Source organism: Odocoileus virginianus, chromosome 15 (genome assembly GCF_023699985.2).
Source record: "Odocoileus virginianus isolate 20LAN1187 ecotype Illinois chromosome 15, Ovbor_1.2, whole genome shotgun sequence".
Lineage (NCBI taxonomy): Eukaryota > Metazoa > Chordata > Mammalia > Artiodactyla > Cervidae > Odocoileus > Odocoileus virginianus.
In genome coordinates, this window is record NC_069688.1 from 5,447,914 (window position 1) to 5,470,600 (window position 22,687).

The 22,687-nt window shown below is 49.0% G+C and overlaps 1 protein-coding gene across 3 annotated transcripts in view; it reads left to right on the forward strand.

Moving 5' to 3' along the window:
• The window catches only part of ZFAT (zinc finger and AT-hook domain containing), a 146,012-nt gene that overhangs the window by 54,553 nt on the left and 68,772 nt on the right, over nt 1–22,687 (forward strand). For all 3 annotated transcript variants that reach the window (XM_020893094.2, XM_070476962.1, XM_070476961.1), the window contains 6 exons: nt 690–840; nt 5,713–7,163; nt 7,977–8,209; nt 18,159–18,246; nt 19,158–19,307; nt 21,097–21,270. In XM_020893094.2, coding sequence (XP_020748753.2) covers nt 690–840; nt 5,713–7,163; nt 7,977–8,209; nt 18,159–18,246; nt 19,158–19,307; nt 21,097–21,270 — 2,247 coding nt within the window. The remainder of the gene's footprint in view (nt 1–689; nt 841–5,712; nt 7,164–7,976; nt 8,210–18,158; nt 18,247–19,157; nt 19,308–21,096; nt 21,271–22,687) is intronic.

A 22,687-nucleotide genomic window follows, 5' to 3' on the forward strand; every position in this document is an offset into this window, starting at 1 on the left:
ACAGGGGCCTTGAGGGTGGGAGCTGATGTCCTGTTTGGGACCTGATCCCAGACAGTGGAGATTCCTGCTCACCATTGAGTCCACTGCTCCTTTCTGTCTTGATGCTGTTTGACGCTTACTCAAAGTTTTAACACATGAGGAGCTGTGAAATCTTGCAGAGAAGCATATGTGTATATGTGTATCTGTCTTGTGTTTTGGGTTTTTAATAAAGAAAAAAGAAAGCTAGTCACACAGTCGTGTCCGACTCTTTGTGACCCCATGGACTGTAGCCTGCCCGGTTCCCATGTCCGTGGGATTCTACAGACAAGAATACTGGAGTGGGCTGCCGTTTCCTTCACCAGGAGATCTTCCCAACTCAGGGAGTGAACCCAGGTCTCCTGCACCGCAGGCAGATTCTTTACCAACTAAACCACTAGGGAAGCCCTTTTAATAAAGAGATCAAGTGAAAATGTATCTCACAAGAAGGTTTTGATGGATTATTGGATAACTCCCCCGAAACACACACACAGACACACACCCCAACACACACACGTCACATGTGTGAGCTGACGGAGCACTCGCCCCCTGCACGGGTGCCACACAGCAAAGAGACACACTCCCCAGGCTGTGCTCCCTGCACTGGGGCGGGCATGGGAGTCAGGGGCTCGAGGCGCCTCTTTATTACTCGCCGAGTTGTGCCTCCCTCTCAGGTGCTACCAAGATTGTTCCAGTGGAGGCCGGGCCCCCAGAAACAGGAGCCGCAGACCCCGAGGCCACAGCAGCTGACCTGGCGCCCCGGAGGGGGTACCAGGAGTACGCCATCCAGCAGACGGCCTACGAGCAGCCCATGAAGTCCAGCAGGTAACGCATCTTCTGTTGTGTGTGACCCCAGCCGCCACCTCAGAGGGTGGGAGAGCAGCATTTGCACTTACCAGGACTCTGCTAAGCTATTGGTAAGGCGTTCTGGTTTCTTAACTTGAACCTAAGAACCAGCCTCTCCATGATGGCTTCGTGGTGTACTGGCCGAGCCCAAGCAGCCTCTGTGGGAACCAGCCCCTCCATGATGGCTTCGTGGTGTGCTGGCTGAGCCCAAGCAGCCTCTGTGGGATGTGAGGCAGAGCAGCTGGCTTGGGAAACTCAGCACCAGTTGGTTTAATGAAGGTGGAGCATTTCACTCCAGGTATGCTTCATCTGAATAAAAAGTGGTGTGAACAAGGCCTTACTTTGTAAGTCTGCTGGTTTTTATAGCTGCACAGTTTATAAGGAAAAAAAAAAATCTTTATTTCCCCCCTACTTTCGTAAGTAACACAAGTGTCCTGCAGAAACTTCCAGAGTCTGTGTAACACGAAGCTGCAGTAACCATCTCGCCTCTTGTGGTTGAGGTCACCTCTACAGACAGCGTGGTTCAGAGGCCACCATAATTTTTTCATGATATACGAAACTACAGCACTTTAATTTTGTTATTTTTTTCCTAACACAAAACACCAAAGGCACTGTTATCAACCTTTTTTTTTTTTTAAAACTTACCATGTTTGACTTTTCCTTTTTAGTAGATAATTTTTTTAAAGTGCGTTTGCTATTGTGTGGATTCTCTAGTTTACTAGAGTCAGTTTTTGCTTGGCAGGAAATGTTGTGCTCAAGGCTCTTTCAGTGAGTCTTCAGGACTTCTGGGATGAGTCGCTAGAATTGACGTTGCTCTTTTTTTGGAAAAGATACTCATTTGACTGCAGCTGGTCTTAGTTGCTGCATGTGGGATCTAGGTACCTGACCAGGGATCAAACCCCGGCCCCCTGCATCGGAAGCCTGACGTCTTAGCCACTGGATCACCCAGAAAGTCCCTGAAATTGCTGTCTTAAAGGATATGAGCGTTAAAACTTTAATCTACATTGAAAACTGCCCTCCAAACACACTGGGTGAACTGATGCCTCACAGCTAGCCTGACCACCTATACCCTCCCTGTGGTCACAGTCTTGGTCATGGTATGTACCTGCTGACATGGATCAGCAAACTCCCATCGCCTGAGCTCTGCACACGTTTTCCAGGCTGAGAGGAAAGACAAGGAAGATGCCAGACAGGGGGTTCCCTGTTTCTGAAAAAGGGGGAAGAAGGCGTTCTGGATGAGAGCATAAGACTTAGTGCCAGACAGTCCTGGGTTGGCTCTAGATCCTCCTGCGTGTGCTCAGTCGCTTCCGCTGTATGTGGCTCTTTGTGACCCCATGGCCTGTAGCCCTCCTCTGTCCATGGGATTCTTCAGGCAAGAATACTGGTGAAGGTTGCCACACCCTTCTCCAGGGGATTGTCCCAACCCAGGGACCAAACTGGCGTCTCCTGCATTGGCAGGTGGATTCGTGACCACTGAGCCACCTGGGAAGCCCCTAGATCTTTCTGCTGGACTTCAGTTCCAGGCACTGCGGGGGTGGGTGGGGAGGAAGATTAGGACAGACAGGGGCTTCCGCTCTGCTGGGACTGGACACAAGTGATTTTGCCTCTGAGCCTCTCAGCACCAACAGGAGACTGTCTAAAAGAGCCTGGCCCAGTTTAGTGGTGGCATAAAATGATCACATCTTTGGAAAGTGGTCTTGTTAAATTATAACATCGTGTCGTCTGCGGTGCCTCATTAATTTCTAGCCTCAGTCCTCTCTTCGCAAATGTGAGCAACTGAATGTATCAGTGAAGTTGTAAAAATATGGACTCCTTTGGCAAAACTGAGATACAGTTAATTTGGAAGACCACCCTTGTTTCAACACAGCTTGATTTGTAGACTCCTCATAATATTTCAAGGTCTGTTGGGGAGGGTTTTAAAACTCCATGCTCCTCTGGTTGCAGGTAAATATACTCAATATTTAATCAGTAGATGGAGGCTGTATTCCTGTTGTCAAGCATTCTATTAATATTTTATTGTCTAAATTATAAAATAGTTATGAAAGAGGCTTTTTACATGACAAAAGTTAGGAAAACTGTAAGGAAAAAAAATCAGTCGTAATCTCACTCCCCTAAGATAACCACCGTTAATATTATTTAATGTTATTTCCTTTCAGCCTTTTTTCAGCCCATATATTTTATAAAACTGAGTTTATTTTATATGCAATTTTGTATCCTGCTTAGTATTTAACCACATTATACTTACTTTCCTTTGTTACTAAAATCATTCACAAACTATGCCTTGTAGTGACATGCGGTAATATCATGAGGCTCTCCTGTGACCCCCTACTCAGCTCTCTACACTGCAGCCAGTGCGCTTTTTGTAAAAGTGCCCCTTTGGTTGTAGCTTTTAAGGCCTCACATTGTTGTTAGGAGAACTAGGCCTATAGAGCCACCTCTCCCTCTGGTCCTCTGTGCTCCAGCCTCTGCTCCAGCCATCTGGGTCCTTTTTAAAAAAATTTTATTTATTTTTAATCAAAGGATAATTGCTTTAGAATATTGCTTTGGTTTCTGCCATAAATCCACATGGACTTTCCTGTAGCTCAAAAGGTAAAGAACCTTCCTGCAATGCAGGAGACCTGGGTTCGATCCCTGGGTCAGGAAGATCCTCTGGAGAAGGGAATGGCAACCCACTCCAGTGTTCCTGCCTGGAGAATCCCACAGACAGAGAGGACTGGAGGGCTACAGTTCGTGGGGTGGCAGAGTCCAGCATGACTGAGTGACCTAACACTTACTTACTTACACATCAACATGGGTTAGTCACAGGTATACATCTGCCCCCTCCCTCTTGAACACCCTCCCACCGCCCACCCTTTCCCACCCCTCTAGGTTGTTACAGGGCCCCGGTCTGAGTTCCCTGATTCATATAGCAAATTCCACTGACTGTCTGCTTTACGTATAATAATGGATGCGCCTCCATGCCTCTCTCTCCATTCATCTCACCCTCTCCTTCCTCCCCACCGCTCGTGTCTGAAAGTCTGTTCCTGGGTCTTTTTTTTTTTGAAGCTGCATCATGTGGCATTTGAGATCTTAGTTTCCCAACCAGTGATGGAACCCTTGCCTCCTGCCGTGGAAGCCCAGAGTCTTATCCACTGTACCCCCAGGGAACCCCCATCTGGGTGCTTTCTGTTGCCCTGACCTCTCTTGACCTCTTCCTCTTCCTGGATGCCACCCTTCCCCCTCCCATTCCCCGACTTGGTTAACTCCTGTTTATACTTCAGCTGCCTGCTCAAATGTCCCAACTCAGGGCAGCCTGCCCTGTCCCCTGGACAGCTCAGTCCTCCTTGGCCTGGGCTCCCAGAGCATCCTGTCTTTTTCCATCACAGCAGGGAGCTGGTGGTCCTATTTGCTCATTTATATGGTTATCAAACTGGCCGAGTGCTTCCTCTAGAAGGTGAGCTCCGGGAGAGCACGGAGTGTGTTTGCTTTTGTCCCCATTGTGTCCCCAGTGCCTGGAACACTTTTTCAAATGAATGAATGAAAAAAAAATGTGCAAATTAGTTCTCTATGTTGGAACCTTCAAGCAGCTTTCCACTTCTAACTATAGTGAAAAATGGCACAGTGAGCACCTTCATTTGAATTTTGTATTCTTTCTTTTGATAGATTCCCAGCAGATAGATTCCAGTGAATAACTGGATCAAGGGGTCTGATCTTTTAAAATTCTGCCTGAATGCTTTCAAGCAGTGGGTGAGAGTGCCTCTTGAACTGAATAAGGGGACATTCGGGGTGAGATAATGTGATAGGAATCACACGACATCACAACTCAGCGAGTCAGCTCGCACCCGAGAGCCCAGTGCAGATGGCCCGGCCACGTCTTCCAATTCATCCCCTTGGTGAGGGGCAGAACTGAGGGCCTGGCCAGGTATCCGTGTAATAATACAAAAAAAAATCAGAACCAGAGATTTTCCTAAGACGATTTAGACCTTGCATTCGAGAAGGAAATACCCGTGATTTGTTTATTTAATTAACACTATGAACCCAGAGTTTCTTCCACTAAGTAAAATGATCACCTTCTGGATATCTCTGTCATTTGAGAAATATCCAGATTTGTTTCCTTAAATTAGCCTTGGGTTTAGCATGCAGGCATAGTACCGACCTTCAGATCTGAATGACTTAATTACAGCAAGAGACTTGTACCCTCTGGTGTTTACAAGCTGCAATCTGTTTAAATATTTTTCATTTAAAACATAGAGGAACTTGTGTTGGTCAAACATAGTTGTATGATTAGTTCCATAAATAGACTTTACAGTGTGAGTTTTCTAAGTTGCCTCAGTCCTGTCCTACTCTTTGCGACCACCTGGACTGTAGCCCGTCAGGCTCCTCTGTCCATGGGATTCTCCAGGCAAGAACACTGGAGGGGGTTGCCAGTGCCCTACTCTAGGGGATCTTCCAAACCCAAGGATCGAACCTGTGTCATCTGCATTGGCAGACGGGTTCTTTACCACTGAGCCACCAGGGAAGCCCTACAGTTACTGTGGGTACAGCTTAATGGTGTCTGATTAATGGCACTAAATGATCATTGTGTTTCTGAGGACCTCCTTGGAAGGAGAAAAAGCCTCACCCACCCCCTGGGCTCACCTGCCAACTCCTGTCCCTGGTACAAGGTGCAGCTCTTTGGTGACTATCATTTGTGGATTGCAAACCGTCCAGTCTTGCTTGTTGATGAATGAATGTCTCCCCCGTCCTTAGCGCCAGGGTCTGCTAGCTCACCTTGAAGCCTTAGGTGTTTCGGCACCTAGAAGGAAGGGGGCGGGGGAGGCATGGGGAAGGTGCAGGGTCCCCACCGGTAACCATGCTGCCCTCTGTTCCTAGGCTCGGGCCCACCCAGCTCAAGATCTTCACCTGTGAGTACTGCAACAAGGTCTTCAAGTTCAAGCACTCGCTGCAGGCCCACCTGCGGATCCACACCAACGAGAAGCCCTACAAGTGCTCCCAGTGCAGCTACGCCAGCGCCATCAAGGCCAACCTCAACGTGCACCTGCGCAAGCACACGGGCGAGAAGTTCGCGTGCGACTGCTGCTCCTTCACCTGCCTGAGCAAGGGCCACCTCAAGGTGCACGTGGAGCGCGTGCACAAGAAGATCAAGCAGCACTGCCGCTTCTGCAAGAAGAAGTACTCGGACGTCAAGAACCTCATCAAGCACATCCGCGACGCGCACGACCCGCAGGACAAGCCGGTGCAGGAGGCCCTGGACGAGCTGTGCCTGATGACGAGGGAGGGCAAGCGGCAGCTGCTCTACGATTGCCACATCTGCGAGCGCAAGTTCAAGAACGAGCTGGACCGCGACCGCCACATGCTGGTCCACGGCGACAAGTGGCCCTTCGCCTGCGAGCTCTGCGGCCACGGCGCCACCAAGTACCAGGCGCTGGAGCTGCACGTCCGGAAGCACCCCTTCGTGTACGTGTGCGCCTTGTGCCCCAAGAAGTTCGTCAGCTCCATCCGCCTGCGCGCGCACATCAAGGAGGCGCATGGGGCCGCCCAGGAGACCCTGGTCTTCACCAGCTCCATCAACCAGAGCTTCTGCCTCCTGGAGCCCGGCGGGGACATCCAGCAGGAGGCCCTGGGCGGGCAGCTGCAACTGGCAGAAGAAGAGTTCGTGTTCCAGGGGGTGAATGTGCCCAAGGAGGCAGCCGGCCCTGGGGAGGCGCGGCCTGCGGTGGAACCCGGGGCCCCCGCAGAGGTGCCCAACCCGCCAGTGCGCTCAGCTGCCGCCCAGCCCGACGGCTCGGCCCCAGCCCCTCCACCCAGCGAGCTGGCAGCCTCTGCTGTGTCCCCGGACCTCCGTCAGCACGCGGGGCTTTCCAGTGAGTTCTTGATGAAGAGTGATCCCCCCACGGCTGAGGCTCCAGCTGCTGCTCCCGAGAAGACTGGCAACACCCAGCAGGGAGGCGCCGCCCCGACTCAGGGCCAGGACGTGGCACCTCTGTTATCCAAGGCCAAAGGCATGGAAGCAAACTCCGAGACCCCGAGCGCCGAGAGCCCCCCGGCCGAGGGGCAGACAGTGGCAGCCTCCCCATGCGACGGCCCAGATCCCTGCAGAGGTCCCAGGTCCAACCCAGCTCAGGCCTCAGACCCTCCCCCTGGAGCTGGTGGCAGGGAGGCGGCCCCGTGCCAGCCTGCCTCTTGCTCGCCCGCCCCCGAGCACCGGGCCGGCCTCACTGCCTTCATGAAGATCCTGGACAGTTTGCAGAAGAGGCGGATGAACACCGTCCTGTGTGAGAGGATCCGGAAAGTGTACGGGGACCTGGAGTGTGAATACTGTGGTAAGGGGTGGGGGCCGGGGCGCGAGGCTGGGGGGCTCTCTCCCGCAGCCCATCCGGCCACCTGGCTGCGGGTCCACCTCGTTTGAGTTGAGCTCGTGTCTCTTTGCAAAGAACACCTTATAAGTGAGCTCGCCGTCCTGGGTAGATAGTAGTGGTGCCATGTGGTGCAGTGTAGCCTGTGAAGTGTGTGAAGGCAGCTAGGATGCTGGGACAGCCAAACCCGCTGGCTCGGCCAGGCCTGCAAGGCGGAGGTTTATCCCGCGGCCCCCGCCTGAGCTTTAGCCAAGAGGCACCTTTCTTCTGGCGCATGAGGAGTTTAAAAGTCCAGGTGTAGTAAGTTGTGGCCGTTGCCTAGATGGGCAGAGAGGTGTTAATGGGAGTGACTGCAGCTCTTTGTAGGGAGACGCTGACTGCATCCCTCGCAGCTCACGGTGGAAGCGTGGCCTCGGGGTCTCCTGAGAGCGGGCAGGACCCACGGGAGATGGCCCAGGTGCCGGCAGAGTTTAGAGCCTGGTGATGTCACCCATGTGCATAAACATACGTGGCACCGTAACTGGTCCTCGATAAACCCTCCCTTACTCCTCTTCCCAGCACTGATGTCATGCAGAAGTAGTAGCAGCACCCTTGATTTTTGCCACCTGCCACCTTTGAAAAGTCATTTCCAGACAGAGAGTGTGAAGGGTGACCCGGACAAGCACGAGAGGGAAAGGAAGATAGTCGTTAAAAAAATAAAATAATAATAATACTAATTAAAAAAAATCAAATTCAGGATAAAAGAAACTTCCTTGTTCTCATGTGAAAATATTTTTTTAGGCAAACTTTTTTGGTACCAAGTGCATTTTGACATGCATGTCCGCACCCACACCCGGGAACATCTGTATTATTGCTCCCAGTGTCACTATTCTTCCATCACCAAAAACTGCCTTAAACGCCATGTAATTCAGAAACACAGTAACATCTTGCTGAAGTGTCCCACTGACGGCTGTGACTACTCGACTCCAGATAAATATAAGCTGCAGGCACATCTTAAAGTCCACACTGAGCTGGTAAGTAGCCCGCCCTAGTGGCAGCCCCGTCTCCCCTGGGTGCTCCCCGCTTCCTCTCGGCGATGCGCACAGAGGTGCCCCTGCTCCCTCGGGAGCCCGGTGTGTGAGCATCCACCCCGGAGAACGGAGAGGCCCTTCTCACGACACAGGCCCCTCACGTTAACAGAGGCCCTCCTTCACCCCAGGGCCTTTCTCACAGGGAGAGCCTCGCGTCTGCTGGGAAGATGATCCCGTTGAAAACATTGGCTTCCTCTGCAGATTTTTCAGCATCAGAGAAAGCCTATAGAAGAAAGATCTACAGAATAGAATTAAAGCAAAGCTTTCTTAAATCAGGGGCCCCCAACCCCCCGGGCCATGGACCTGTAGCAGTCCGTGGCCTGTTAGGAGCTGGGCTGCACAGCAGGAGGTGAGAGGCGGGCCAGGGAGCCAAGCTCCAGCTGTGTTTCCAGCCACTCCCCCTCTCTCACAGGACCGCCTGAGCTCCACCTCCTGTCAGAGCAGCGGTGGCATAATAAACGTGATGTGCTTGAATCATCCCGAAAACATCCCCTCCCCAGCCCCGGTCCATGGAAACTTTGTTTTCCATGAAACCCATCCCTGGTCCCAAAATGGTTGGGGAACCGCTCTCTTAAATGATGGTTTAAAGGACCGTTAATAACAGGGCCCATAATACTAATAGCCACCACTGAAAGCTGTTGAGAGGTTAAGTGAGATGATGCCTGCCGAGTGCTGGACACTCGGAGTCATAGTGAGAGCACAGTCAGCACTGACGATCACTGATGATCCTATCACGTCACTCCTTGGAGACCCTGCGAAAGAATGTCTGCAAAGCATTTTTTAAAAAGTGGTATGTTAATTCAAGGTGCTGTTAAATAGTCTCATGGTGGTAAAAGCTGTCTGATTCTCCGGTGGGTGATCCTGTAACACAGTGAGTGAGTGTTTATTTTTGCATATGCTCCTCTTATCTTGAGAGCCCGGCACTGGAGAGCGATTTGAGACTCTCCAAGCTGTAAGGGAGGCACACCTGGCCCAGCTGTGCTTCTGCTCCAACCGCGTCCCTTTCTCTACGCAGACAAGGCTTCAGAAACTTGATCTGGCACCTCCGTTTCCTGGCCTGAAATCACTAGCACTCGGGAAGTGTGTTACCAAGGGCAAAGTCAGGGTGTTTTGGGTTTAGTGGGTATAAAGAGCATGTGCTTTGGGGTTGGATAACTGGATTCAGATATTGTCTTCAGTAATCGCACAGGCTGTGTGACACTGGACCAATCGCTTGTCCTCTCTGAGACTCAGTAGCCTTCTGTGAAATATGTATTAAAAAGCATATTGGCTCTTTATACACACACATATATTCACGTGTATGCACAGACGTATCCACACATGCATTATACACACCCACACATGTGTGCGCACATGTATCACATGTACCTCTACACACAAAATATACATATACACATACGTATGTCTTTGTATCTGTACATAGGTTTCTTGGATTATTGGGACCTTAAATGGAGCGCTCTGAGTAAAGACCTTGGCTCAGTGCTTGTACAGGCGACTGTGTAGCTGCTTCCCACCACCTCCTCCCTCCCATCAGTGACCAGGCAGCATGACTCAGAGTCAAGGGTGTCTTGCCATCAAGGAAACATGGGGACCTGGTCAAGAAAGTTAGTCAATCACATTTCTGAACCCATTTCTTTCTTTCTTTTTTTTTTTAACAGCACTGGGCAAACTCTGTGAAAGGAAAACTTGAGAAAACCAAGTTTGGTTCTAGGTTGTTAAAAGTTCAGACCCCATAGCCACCTCTGAGATCTTGGACAAATTGCTTAGCATCACTGACCCATCATTTTGACCCAGTTCAAAAGTATTCTCCTCTGTGAAATGGAGATATGTTACTTTCTTTGACTTCTCCAGATAGTGAAGATTAATCTAGAGAATAAGTATAGAACACCCAGGTCAGTGTTTTTTCAGCCCCCGGGTCATGATCCATTAGAGGGCTGTGAAATAGTGCAGTGGATTGCAACTCTTCAGTTCAGTCGCTCAGTCATGTCCAACTCTTTGTGACCCCATGGACTGCAGCACACCAGGCTTCCCTGTCCATCACCAACTCCGGAGCTTGTTCAAACTCATGTGCATCGAGTTGGTGATGCCATCCAACCATCTTATCCTCTGTTGTCCCCTTTTCCTCCTGCCTTCAATCTTTCCCAGCATCAGGGTCTGTTTCAATGAGTCAGTTCTTTGCACCAAGTGGCCAAAGTGTTGGAGCTTCAGCTTCAGCATCAGTCCTTCCAATGAATATTCAGGACTGATTTCCTTGAGGGTTGACTGGTTTGATCTCCTTGCAGTCCAAGGAACTCTTAAGAGTCTTCTCCAACACCACAGTTCAAAAGCATCAATTCTTCAGCACTCAGTTTTCTTTATGGTCCAACTCTGACACCCATACATGACTACTGGAAAAACCATAGCTTTGACTAGATGGACCTTCGTTGGCAAAGTAATGTCTCTGCTTTTTGATATACTATCTACGTTTGTCATAGCTTTTCTTTCAAGGAGCAAACGTCTTTTAATTTCATGGTGGCAGGCACCATCTGCAGTGATTTTGGAGCCCAAGAAAATAAAGTCTCTCACTGTTTCCAGTTTCCCCATCTATTTGACATGAAGTGATGGGACTGGATGCCACGATCTTAGTTTTTTGAATGTAGTGTATCTTAAAAATGAAATAGAATGAAGTAGAAATTAATCCGCACTCTTTACCTATAACAAGGTAATAAGTATTGTTTTCTGAGACCTTTGGTTCCATGTTTCAGTGTGTTTATATGCCAGTGTGTGTACACGTATGTTCTCGGTGGTGATGTCAAATGGGTGACCTCTTGTGTAGGTCCCATTAGATGAGTTTGCAAGTCATTGACCCCGATGATGTGATTTATGATATCCTGAATCAGCAATACTTGGGGGTAATTGTTATGAATGAGATTCCTGACTCATACCTCCACCATAATTTGTGGGGTGGACCTGGGAACCTATTTTTAATCAAGTTCATCCCAACACAGATGTGTGAAGTATCGGGAAGTCAAGCTTCCAGTGGATGTTCAGGATATATCAGTCTGTCCCCTTTGTTCCTGGCTTGTGCACCTTCTCAGGAACCCTTGCAGGCACTCGATGCTCAGGGCACTGTGACTGTCACAAGCCTTCACCTGGGAGGAGCGGACTCATTCTGGCCTTGCATCCTGACTCCTTCACTTGTAAGTGGTATGACCCCTCGTCTGTAAAAGTGGAGTGACAGTCCCGGCCTCCAGGGTTTCCGTGGGAACATCTGTGAGGGACCCAGTAGAGGTCCGGGCATGGGGCAGGGCAGTCTACACTAGCTCTTTCTTCTTGTTAGTGGTGGTAGCAGGAGAAGCCATAGTCACAGTGGTGGTGGTAGTGGCTTTTCAGCAAACATTTAAAATCAGTGCCTGTCATGGAGAAGTGCCTGGTCTGTACTTGTCTTTAAAGATACATATATAAAATTTCACCTGTTATTTTCTGGAAGTAAACTAAAATAATATATTGCCAACAATGCACAGAGAAGTAGAGGGAGCTTTTTTTTTGAAGTAGAGTAAAATGTTATTGAACTAAAGTGATTGCACAAAAGTTTTTTCCTTTCCAACAGCTGCGAGGGTATATGGTTGTTTCTTCTGTTATCACAGACTGCCTGTTTCTGTGCCGCCCTGTTTGGACATTTATTCCCTGGGGACCTCAGACTGCAGAGTTCACTGTGTACAAAGCAACTGCCCATGAGCAAGCCCATGGACTGGAAGTGAGGGGCATGGCCTGACTAAGTGGACAGGAAGAGCCTGGAAATGGAAATCCAGGCTGGAGCATGTTTCCAGCTCTTTCCTAACTTGCTAACTTAGCCACAGTGTTGTGTCAGTTTTCCGGTCTTTGTCACACTTTCTCCATTTGTTTTTCTGTTGCTCAGTCATGTCTGACTCTTTGCGACCCCATGGGCTATAGCACAACCTTCCCTGTCCTTCAGTCTCTCCTGGAATTTGCTCAAACTCATGTCCATTGAGTCAGTGATGCCATCTCATCCTCTGTTGCTCCCTTCTCCTGCCCTCAATCTTTCCCAGCATCAGGGTCTTTTCCAATGAGACCACTGTTTGCATCAGGTGCCAAAGTATTAGAACTTCAGCTTTAGCATCAGTCCTTCCAATGAATATTCAGGGTTGATTTCCTTTAGGATTGACTGGTTTATCTTCTTGCTGTCCAGGGGACTCTCAAGAGTCTTCTCCAGCACCACAGTTCAAAAGCATGAGTTCTTTGGTGTTCAGCCTTGTTTATGGTCCAACTCTCACATGCATACATACATACGTGACTACCGCACATGGCTATTTTCTCCTTGTCCTGTGATAGTTCATGGCTTCTGTGTGCTGGCAGTTCTCATGAGCCCTGTGAGGGCAGGGTCGGAGTCTCCCAGCTCTGTGCCCAGCACCGTGCCTGAGCCGACATGGGCCCCAGAAGGGTGGAGGAAAGATTGAGTCCATTGAGATCAGCATCTGCTAAAACCATGGGCTTTTTATTCCTGAGAAATTGTTCAGAGTGGAATCTCCCATTTTATTTTTTTTTATCTTGATGTCAGATACTTTGTAAGATGTGCTTATGTGATAGTTGATATACTCGGTGGCTGAGTAGGAGGCAGATTTGGTGTTTTCCACTCACCACTAGTTTCAGACTTGAGAACAGCCCATTTGCTTCGGGGGCTGAGGCGTAGGCCAGGGCTGGGTTCACCCATTGCTGTGAGCTGGGCTGGGAGCTTTGCCCCCAGAGCTGCTCCCATAGACCCTGCCCCCTGTCCCCACCACACAGGGGCACTGCCTCCCTTCTTTCAAAGAGCCCTGCGGTGCTTTGACGGCATTTCCATCAGAGCAAGCAAACAACGGGGGCTGGGCTCTCTTCCCGTCATTACCGCATGGGGCTCGCACTCTCCTCTGCGAAGGACTCTTTTAACCACTGTTCTTTTCAAGTTTCCTGTGTCAGTTTGGGTTTTCATCTCTGCTTGGGAACTGAGGTTTTTGAAAGAGAAATAAATGAGTCCTTAGAGTGTACCCTTCTCACAGCACCCTTTCCCACTGCCTGTGTCCTTCTGAAAGTCTTCAAAGGCATCAAGAAATGAGGGGCCCTGATAAGCTCTAAGATAAATTGCTTTCAGACTATCATAGATTAAAAGAAAAATCAAATAGCAAGGGCTCAGGAGAGATCACTGTAAACTCCTTCAAAGCCCTTCTGAATGCCTCCATCAGCTCTGACAACGCCCAGGCAGCAGTGGGTGGGGACAGCCCCCTGCAGAATGTGTGCGGCATGTGCCCAGGGCATCTTTCAGAAGGGCATGTGAGCATGAGTTCATCTGCAAGATCTAGGAGTGATGGAGTGACCTAGAAGGTCAAGGGCATAGGAGGACAGTGAAAAGCCTGGACGCTGTGATATAGCCTGGGTGGAAGTCTGTGGCATTAGCTGAGCAGAAAGCTAGGACCGTTTCATGGGAGTTGCCTGGACCCCTTAGGCATCTGGGCATGGCAGGCCTTGCTTGGAACCCAGATGCTTGGTGGGAAGTGCATCCAGACTGGTTGTTCAGAAGGTCTTCCATTTCATTTTTGTTTTTGAATATCAAGTACATGTTTCTTGGGCTTCCCAGGTGGCACCTGCCAAAGAGGAAACGTGGGTTCAATCCTGGGCTTGGGAAGATTGCCTGGCAACCCACTCCAGTATTCTGGCCTGGGAAATTACATGGACAGAGGAGCCTGGTGGGCTACAGTCCATGGGGTTGCAAAGAGTCAGACACGACTGAGCGACTGAGTAAGACAACAGCACACTTTTCTTAAGTGAGCTTCAGGAACCCCAGCCTCAGGAGACATTCTGCAGTAGTAGCAGTCCACAAAAGAATTTGGAGGAATGGTCACTTAGAGGCCCCCTTGGGACTTCCCAGCGTGCAGTAGCCCATAAGAAGGTCTGTTAGCTGAGTCTGAGTTGCATTAATGGCAAAACTAAAACCACAGCAGCAAAGTCTTTCAGATTTATTGGGCTCTCGTTACAGGCTAAGCTCTGTTCTGAGCACATAGTATGTGTTTTCTCTTGATAAACCTTTTTAGAGCAGTTTTAGATGCATTGCAAAACTAAACAAAGTACAGAGATTTCCCCATATACCCCCTGTCCCCCCACAGGCACAGCCTCCCCTCTTCTGACATCCTGTATCTTAACGCTTTGCCTTTACTACAGTTGATGAACCTGCATTGACACATGGAGTAACGCCCAGAGTCCATAGTTTACGTTAAGGCCCAGTCTGGGTGCTTCACATTTTTGGCATTTCAACCAATGTGGAATGATGGATATACCTCATGAGAGTGTCATGCAGAGACATTTCACTCCCCTAAAACTCCTCCTTGCTCCTCCTCCTTATTCTCTCTCCGTCTGCCCCCTGGCTACCACGGATCCCCATCGTTCTACCGTTTTCAGAATGTCTTCTAGTTGGAGTCATAGAATATGTAGCCTTTTCACATTCGCCTTTCTTTTCTCGTAGTTATGCATTTAAGTTTCTTTATTTCTTTATTTTTTTCGTTTATTTTTATTAGTTGGAGGCTAATTACTTTACAGTATTGTAGTGGTTTTTGCCATACATTGACATGAATCAGCCATGGATTTACATGTGTTCCCCATCCCGATCTCCTCTCCCGCCTCCCTCCCAATCCCATCCCTCTGGGTCTTCCCAGTGCACCAGCCCTGAGCCCTTGTCTCATGCATCAAACCTGGGCTGGCGATCTGTTTCACCCTTGATAGTATACTTGTTTCAATGCTATTCTCTCAGAACATCCCACCCTCACCTTCTCCCACAGAGTCCAGAAGTGCATTTAAGTTTCTTATACATCTTTTCAAGACTTCATAGCTCATTTTTTTCTTAGAGCTGAATAACAGTCCATTGTTGAGATGTACCACCGTTAGTCCATTCACATACGGAAGAACATCTTGGTCGCTTCTAAGTTTTGTCAGTTATGAGTAAAGCTGCTTCATCCGTGTGTAGGTTTTTGTGTGGACATGAGTTTTCAGCTCATTAGGGTAAAAAACAAGAAGTGCAATTGTTGAATCTTATGGTCACAGTGTTTTAGTTTTGAGAAAAACTGCCAAATTGTCTTCCAAGATGGCTGTATCATTTTGCATTCCCATCTGGAACTAATTAGAGTTCCCACTGCTCCGCATCCTCACTGGCGCTTGATGTTGTCAGTGTTCTAGATTTGGACCATTGTGTAGGTGTGTGATGGTGTCTTGTTTTGCGTTGGATTTCTCTGTTGACACATGATATGGAACGTCTTTTCACGTGCTTACTTGGCATTTGTATATTCTCTCTGGTGGGGTGTCTGTTCAGGTCTTTGGCCAGTTTTACCGGATGTGTCCTTTGAAAATATTCTCTCTCAGAATGTGGCTTATTCTTTCAGTGTCTTTCACCGTTTATCAGTTCTTTTTTCTTTTCTCATGAATAATGCCTTGGGTGTTGGATCTAAAAAATCGTTACCATACTCCAGGTCATCCAGGTTTTTTCTGTGTCTTCTAGGAGTTTTATGGTTTTGCATTTTGCTTCTAGATCTGTGATCCAATATGAGTTAATATTTGTGAAAAGGTGTAAAGTTTTTGTCCAGGTTCACTTTCTTCTTTTTGCATATGGCTGCCCAGTTTCAGCATCATGCTGAGATAACTGTCTTTGTTCCACTGTGTAGTATTTGCTTGTGTGTCAAAGATTAATTGACTGTATTTAAGAGAGTTTATTTCTGGACTCTGTTCTGTACCATTTGATCTATTTGACTCTTATTTCACCAATATCACATGCTCTTCATCACTGTAGCTTTATAGTCAGTTTAAAAGTTGAGTAATGTCAGTCCTCTGACTTTGTTCTTCTCCTCTATCATTTTGTGTAGGATTCTGGGTCTTTTGCATCTCTTTATAAACTTCATTATCAGTTAATCAATACCCACAAAATAACTTGCTGAGATTTTGACTGAAATTACATTGAATCTACTCATCAGATTGGGAAGAACTGTTGTCCAGACAACATTGAATCTTCCTATCCTTGAGCTTGGAATAGCTCTCCATTTATTTAGTGCTTTGATTCCTTTCATCAGTTTTGAAGTTCTCCTCATATAGATCTTGTACATATTTTGTTAGATTTATTTATACCTATTCATTGTAAATAATGGTATTTATTTGTACCATTTCATTCTTTGTGGCTAATGTAAATAGTTCTGTGTTTTTAATTTCAAATTTCACTTGTTCATTGCTAGTATATAGAAAAGCAACTGACTTTTGTATATTAAACTTATAATTTGCCATAATTGCTTATTAGCTCCAGGAGTATCTTGTCTATTCTTTGACAATTTCTTCTTAGGTGATCATGTCATCTTCTTTCTCATTCTCTATATCTTTTATTTCCTATTCTTGTCTTATTGCATTAGCTAAGGCTTCAAATATGATGTTAAAAAGGAGTGCTGGGAGGGGGCATCCTTGCTGTGTTTCTAATCTTAGTGGGAAAGTTTCTGGTTTCTCACCATTAAGTAATGTTAGCTATAGGTTGTTTGTGGATTTTCTTTATTTTCTCTATTCCTGGGTTATTGAAATTGATTATCATGAGTAGGTATTTGATTTTACCACATTAATTTTCTGCCTCTATTGATGTTATCATGTGACTTTTATTTCTTAACCTGTTGATGTGATGGATTATATTAATTAATTTTAGAATGTTGAATCAAATGAGATAAATCCAACTTGGTTGTGACTTACAGTTTTTTTTTAAACATTTTGGGTTTTATGTGCCGATATTTTGTTGAGGATATTTGTATCTGTGTTCTCGAGAGATACTGGTTTGTCATTTTTTTTCCCTTCGGCTGGGCTTGGGTATTTTCTTTCTCCCATGAAGACATGGCATTCTCCCTCTTACAAGTCTCTGTCTAAATTTTCCCTTCTCCTAAGAACACTAGTCATATTGGATGAGGGCCTGCAACCTCATCTTAACTGATTGCATCTGTAATGACCACGTTTCTGAATAAGGTCACACTGAGATACTGCGGGATTAGGAGTTCAACATGTGAATTTGTAGGGGACAGAATTTAACCCATAACATCCACTCTCTGAGAAGTTTTCACGGGAAATGGCATTAAAGTGACCATTAAAGTGAGAGGAAACATGGATGAGCTTTACAGAGCTTTCATTCACCAAAGCTTCTCCCCAACTGAGGATGTGGCACCGCAGGCAGGTGGGTAGGTGACAGTGCAGAGTGGACGCCTTCCCTGTGGCCTGGATGGGACATGGCCTGGGGGTGGTCAGGGCCTGAGGTGGGCACCCGTATGCTCGAGTTCCAATGCCAGCTCTTCCTCAGAGTCCTGGGGCTCGTCGCCCTGGGCCTTGGTTTCTTAATCTGTAACAGTGTAATAATGCCTGTCCTTCAAGAGCGGCTGTGAGTCTGATTAAAATAACTCACATGCACACACGTCTTGAGCACTGGAGGGTGATATGTTCATCAGGTCTTGGAGATCTAATGTACCACATGGTGCCCATAACCAACAGTATGTACTGTATACCTAAGATTTGCTAGAGGGCAGATCTTATATTAAGTGTTCTTGTCGCACACGTGATAATCTTGATAAAGGAGGGAACTTTGGGAGACGATGGTCTCCGTTGTAGACCCTGAGGCTGAGCTCTGCTCTCCACTGGCCCAGCCGCATCCACAGGACTGTTATTTCTAAGGTCAGTCTCTCCCTCATGAAAGGGAGGCGAGGCCACTGCCCTGCTGCCCTCGAGTCTCTGGGCCGTGCAGGGCCGGCCGCGGGCGCTGGGAAAGGTGTCTGTGTGTCTCGCTGTGGTGGTGGTGTGTTATTTCCCACAGACCCTGGGTTTAAATGAGACAGTCCATTGATTATGCTCTCTTTCTGTTAAGGACAAAAGGAGTTATTCTTGTCCTGTGTGTGAAAAGTCTTTTTCAGAAGATCGATTGATAAAGTCACATATCAAGACCAACCATCCCGGTAAGGTTATGCATCTCAGAGTGGGAGACCGATTTTAAAAATGCTCATGTTTATTTTAAGATACAGCATTGTATCAGCTATGTTAAATGAAACTAAAAGAGAGATGAAGATATGAGTCAATTCAAGGGGAAGAGTTATCTTTACTTAAAGCTCAGGTGTTTATATAACGATTTGCTTTATTTTATCATTTTGTCTAGTCTTCAGGGGCATCTGGCCCCAGTCTCATGGCTGTCCTCCCCTTTGTAAAACTGTGCTGCCTGCCCAGGTGGCGCTAGTGGTAAAGCTCCTGCCTGCCAATGCAGGAGACTTAAGAGACATAAGAGATATTTGATCCCTGGGTCAGGAAGATCCCCTGGAGAAGGAAATGGCAACCCACCCCAGTATTCTTGCCTGGAGAGTCCCATGGACAGAGGAGCCTGGCGGGCCGCAGTCCATCGAGTTGGGCACAATTTAGCGACTCTACAACAGCAACAACCAGTTGACACAAGACTGTTTTTTGCAGTTGGGTTGTTTGAATGAAGTTGTCATGTTGCCTGAGTTCCTTGTGTTCTACAGGACACCCCCACCCCAGGATGCTGATTCACTGGGGAAGCCCAGTCTTTTCCCCTTAGTTCCCATATTCTGCTTTTGTCCGACTTGCCTTGTCATACTGCTTCTCAACCCCTCACATTTTGGGTTAGCAGGAGTCTAGGTCTGAGAGACTCACTCTGATTCTGGTGTAACTTTTTAGGCAAAAGCTCTCTCCCATGACCCCACGAGGCACAACTTACCTTGCTGCCTCAGAGCTGCCAGGATTGACTGCGCGGGGGTGGGGTGGGGTGGGGTCCAGGCTCTGTCATGAGGCCCACTTAACCTCTCACTGGAACCACGGTTCTTTGGCCGCTTCTGGTTGTCATCCGCTTTTCTTCTAGAGGTTTCCATGAGCACCATCTCCGAGGTTCTCGGGAGGAGGGTCCAGCTAAAAGGGCTCATTGGCAAGAGAGCCATGAAGTGCCCGTACTGTGATTTCTATTTCATGAAGAACGGCTCAGACCTTCAGCGTCACATCTGGGCTCATGAAGGTGCGTGTCCCTCTGTCAGAATGGAGCGTGTGTGTGGTTCTGTGCTGCCTATGGGAGTTCTTGGGGCTTCCTGGTGGCTCAAACGGTAAAGAATCCGCCTGCAACGTGGGAGACCCGGGTTTGATCCTTGGGTTTGGTAGATTCCCCTGGAGAAGGAAATGGTGATCTACTCCAGTATTCTTGCCTGGGAAATCTCATGGACAGAGGAGCCTGGTGGGCTACAGTCCCATGGGGTCGCAAAGAGTCAGACACCATTGAGTGATTAGCACTTTCACTTGGGGTTCTTTAGGAGGAAGCCATGTCCACATGCCCTGCAGCTAGAATTCTCTTTACCTACTGCAAAAGTGTGTCTGCCAGCCAGCTGAGACCAGTGGTTTCAGCTGTGCATGACTCAGTCGCAGGGAGCAGAGGTGTGCAGTCTTCACGGCCTGCCTGGAGCTGTAGTTGAGCAAGTCACCACGATTCCTGTGCAGGAAGTGAGCTTCAGGAGAGCAGGAACCAACGCGCTGGCCCGGTCGTGGGGGTGACCCTGGTGGTTGCCCCGGTGCCCTGCGTGTGGTGGCGTTTAGGAGGTGCTGGGGTACTGGACGAAGGAAGGCCCCGAGGACAGCAGATCCTCTGATTCTGGTGGGCGGGGAAGGCCTGGGTGGAGACCAGGCAGGGGCAGGAGGGCGGCAGCCTGTGCCCCAGGGTGCTCGCCTGTGCGGGGAGGCGTGGGCTGCACACGGGCACTCAGGGCAGCTGATGGTCAGGGTCTGTCAGAGACAGTGGGGCTGGACTTCTGCCCCTGGGAGGGGACGTGCCTTCCCAGCGAGGAGGCTCGGAGCCCTGCGGCTGGGGGGCGGCCTTCCTCTGAGTTGGGAACCCACAGTGCTGCAGTCAGGATGACAGGACAGCTCCCCAGGGGCATGGATGAAGTATTTTCTACAATCTGTGATCAAATGAATGGTTCAGTAAAGAGAGCAGTAACTGATGGACAGGGCAGAAGGAGCTGAGACCAAAGCCAAGGTTGGGAGATACTTTTTTGTGGGCCCTGGCGGATAGTCGGGGAGCGGAAGAGGACGGGCCCAGTGGTAAGGATGCCCCGGCAGTGGGGCCATCAGCCCCGCAGCAGCGCCGGGCGTGGTGAACTCCGCTCACCTTATGAGCTGAGACATGTGGTCCTGCGCGCCCGGGCCTGGCGACTTTTGCCAAGGCCCTTGGTTAGCGCTTGTCAGTGTAACTCAGTTCAGTGGGATGAACGGCCGCTGCTGTACGTGCTGAGCGTCTGGGCCCTTGGAGATCCCAGACCGTGGGGAGCGGCTGTAAGGGACTCACTGTAAGGTGCAGTGGATGGTGCAGCGGTCATGACAGGGGGTTCGGGGGCACTGATGGGGAGGCGAGGAGGAGGTCTGCTGCGGGGCATCCTCCTTCCTGGAAGGAGGAATGGAGTAGCATCGGAAGGAGCAGCATGGGTCAGAGGCCTGGGGGAGTGGGCGGCGTGTGCACTGCCTTATTCACAGTGGACAAGGGGGGTGTGTGTAGACATGTGCGTGTATGCATTCCTTAGAGGCCTGGGGGAGTGGGTGGCGCGTGCACTGCCTTATTCACAGTGGACAAGGGGGGTGTGTGTAGACATGTGCGTGTATGCATTCCTTAGAGGCCTGGGGGAGTGGGCGGCGTGTGCACTGCCTTATTCACAGTGGACAAGGGGGTGTGTGTAGACATGTGCGTGTATGCACTCCTTCAGATACACACACGTATACATGAGCACCTATGTTCATCTCTCTGTTTTTTCCTCCTCTGACAGGTGTAAAGCCCTTCAAGTGTTCCTTGTGTGAGTACGCAACTCGTAGCAAGAGCAACCTCAAGGCTCACATGAATCGTCACAGCACTGAGAAGACCCACCTGTGTGACATGTGTGGCAAGAAGTTCAAGTCCAAAGGGACGCTGAAAAGCCACAAGCTCCTTCACACCGCCGACGGTGAGTGAGTGACTACAGCAAGCTTTTTCTCCTAGGAGTGCGGTTTGAGGTGGGCCTTCCAAGTCCAGCCTATGCCGTGGTTGTGCGTGGAGCAGGGGGGAGCCAGGGTCTGGAATTTCTCTTCTGAAGGAGGGCAGAGTGACCTCACCTGCTTCCTCAGTGCCCGGGGCTCTGTGCTGACCCCGCCTGTGCTTGCTGGACACTTGCGTGTGTGTGTGTGTGTAAGCATGTGCATGCATTTGTGGGAGGTGGGTGTGGCGGGGACTCTGCCCCAGGGAATAAGGCATCCTCAGGAGACCTTGATCTGGAAGTTTCAGTCCTGCTCATCCCTCCCTCCCCGCCCGAGCCTGATGACCTTGAGGAGCTGCATGACATACCTGCTGTGTGTCCCAGTCACCAGGAAAGTCATCCGGCAAGGAGCCAGAGAGACAGACAAAGGCAGAACTGCACAGTTGTTTTAGGAAGACAGGCAGCTATACAGTAAAAGTGCTATCACATTTAAAATTCTCCTTTAAACCACAGTCGTATGAGGGTCTTCTCAATATTCCATGTAATGAGATTGATAAACTGTACCAACGAAATATTATTTTAGCACAATTACATACAAAAATTGGAGTCTGCTGTAAAAACTGAAGTGGTTTCAATGGAGATTTTTATTTTAGCACATAGAGGATGCTCCTGCTGGTCTGTTCTGCCTTTAATTTGAGGTGGTTCTGGGGGTCTGTTGTATGTGCTGTCAGTGAGCCCGGCCCGAAAAGCTGAGCGCTTAGCCTGGAATCCATCGGAACTTAGGATCAGGTTTGCCTCGGGCTGCACCAAAGCCAGAGCCCTGCTATTCATTCAGACTCAAGCAGTGTGCTGTAAATTAATAAATCCGTAATCAAAATAATTAAAAATACAATGACAGTAAATCCGTCGTATCCTGAGTAATGGAAGCAGTAAGTCGTGTAATTATTCATGAATTCTCACACCTCCGCCAGCAATAAGCCTCACTGATGTTTCTTGACAGGGCAAGCAGATTACTCCCTGAAATCCCCAGTGACACCCCGGTTACGAGACGAGGCGAGTCTCCCGGAGCCAGGGAGGTCTGGCGTGTCCCTGGGCCACGGGTGGGGTCTGCGGGCCGGGAGGGGCGCTGTGATCTCTGCCTGGCCCCGAGCTCGGCTCGGCCCTGAAGGGTGTTGAGACAGTGGCACTCACATCTGATGGGGCACCACGGACAGGCCGTCAGGGTCTTGAGGGTGTGGGATCAGCGTGAGCAGCCATGTCCCAGCCAGCATCCTCAGGACACTCAGCCCATCCCTCCTGTCTACCCGGCGGCTTCCCCGAGTTTGTTGGCAGGGAGAGGAATTCAGGTGGACAGAGATGTTTTTCTCATTTAATTGTTTCTCTGGGTAAACTAGGGAGCCTCATGAGC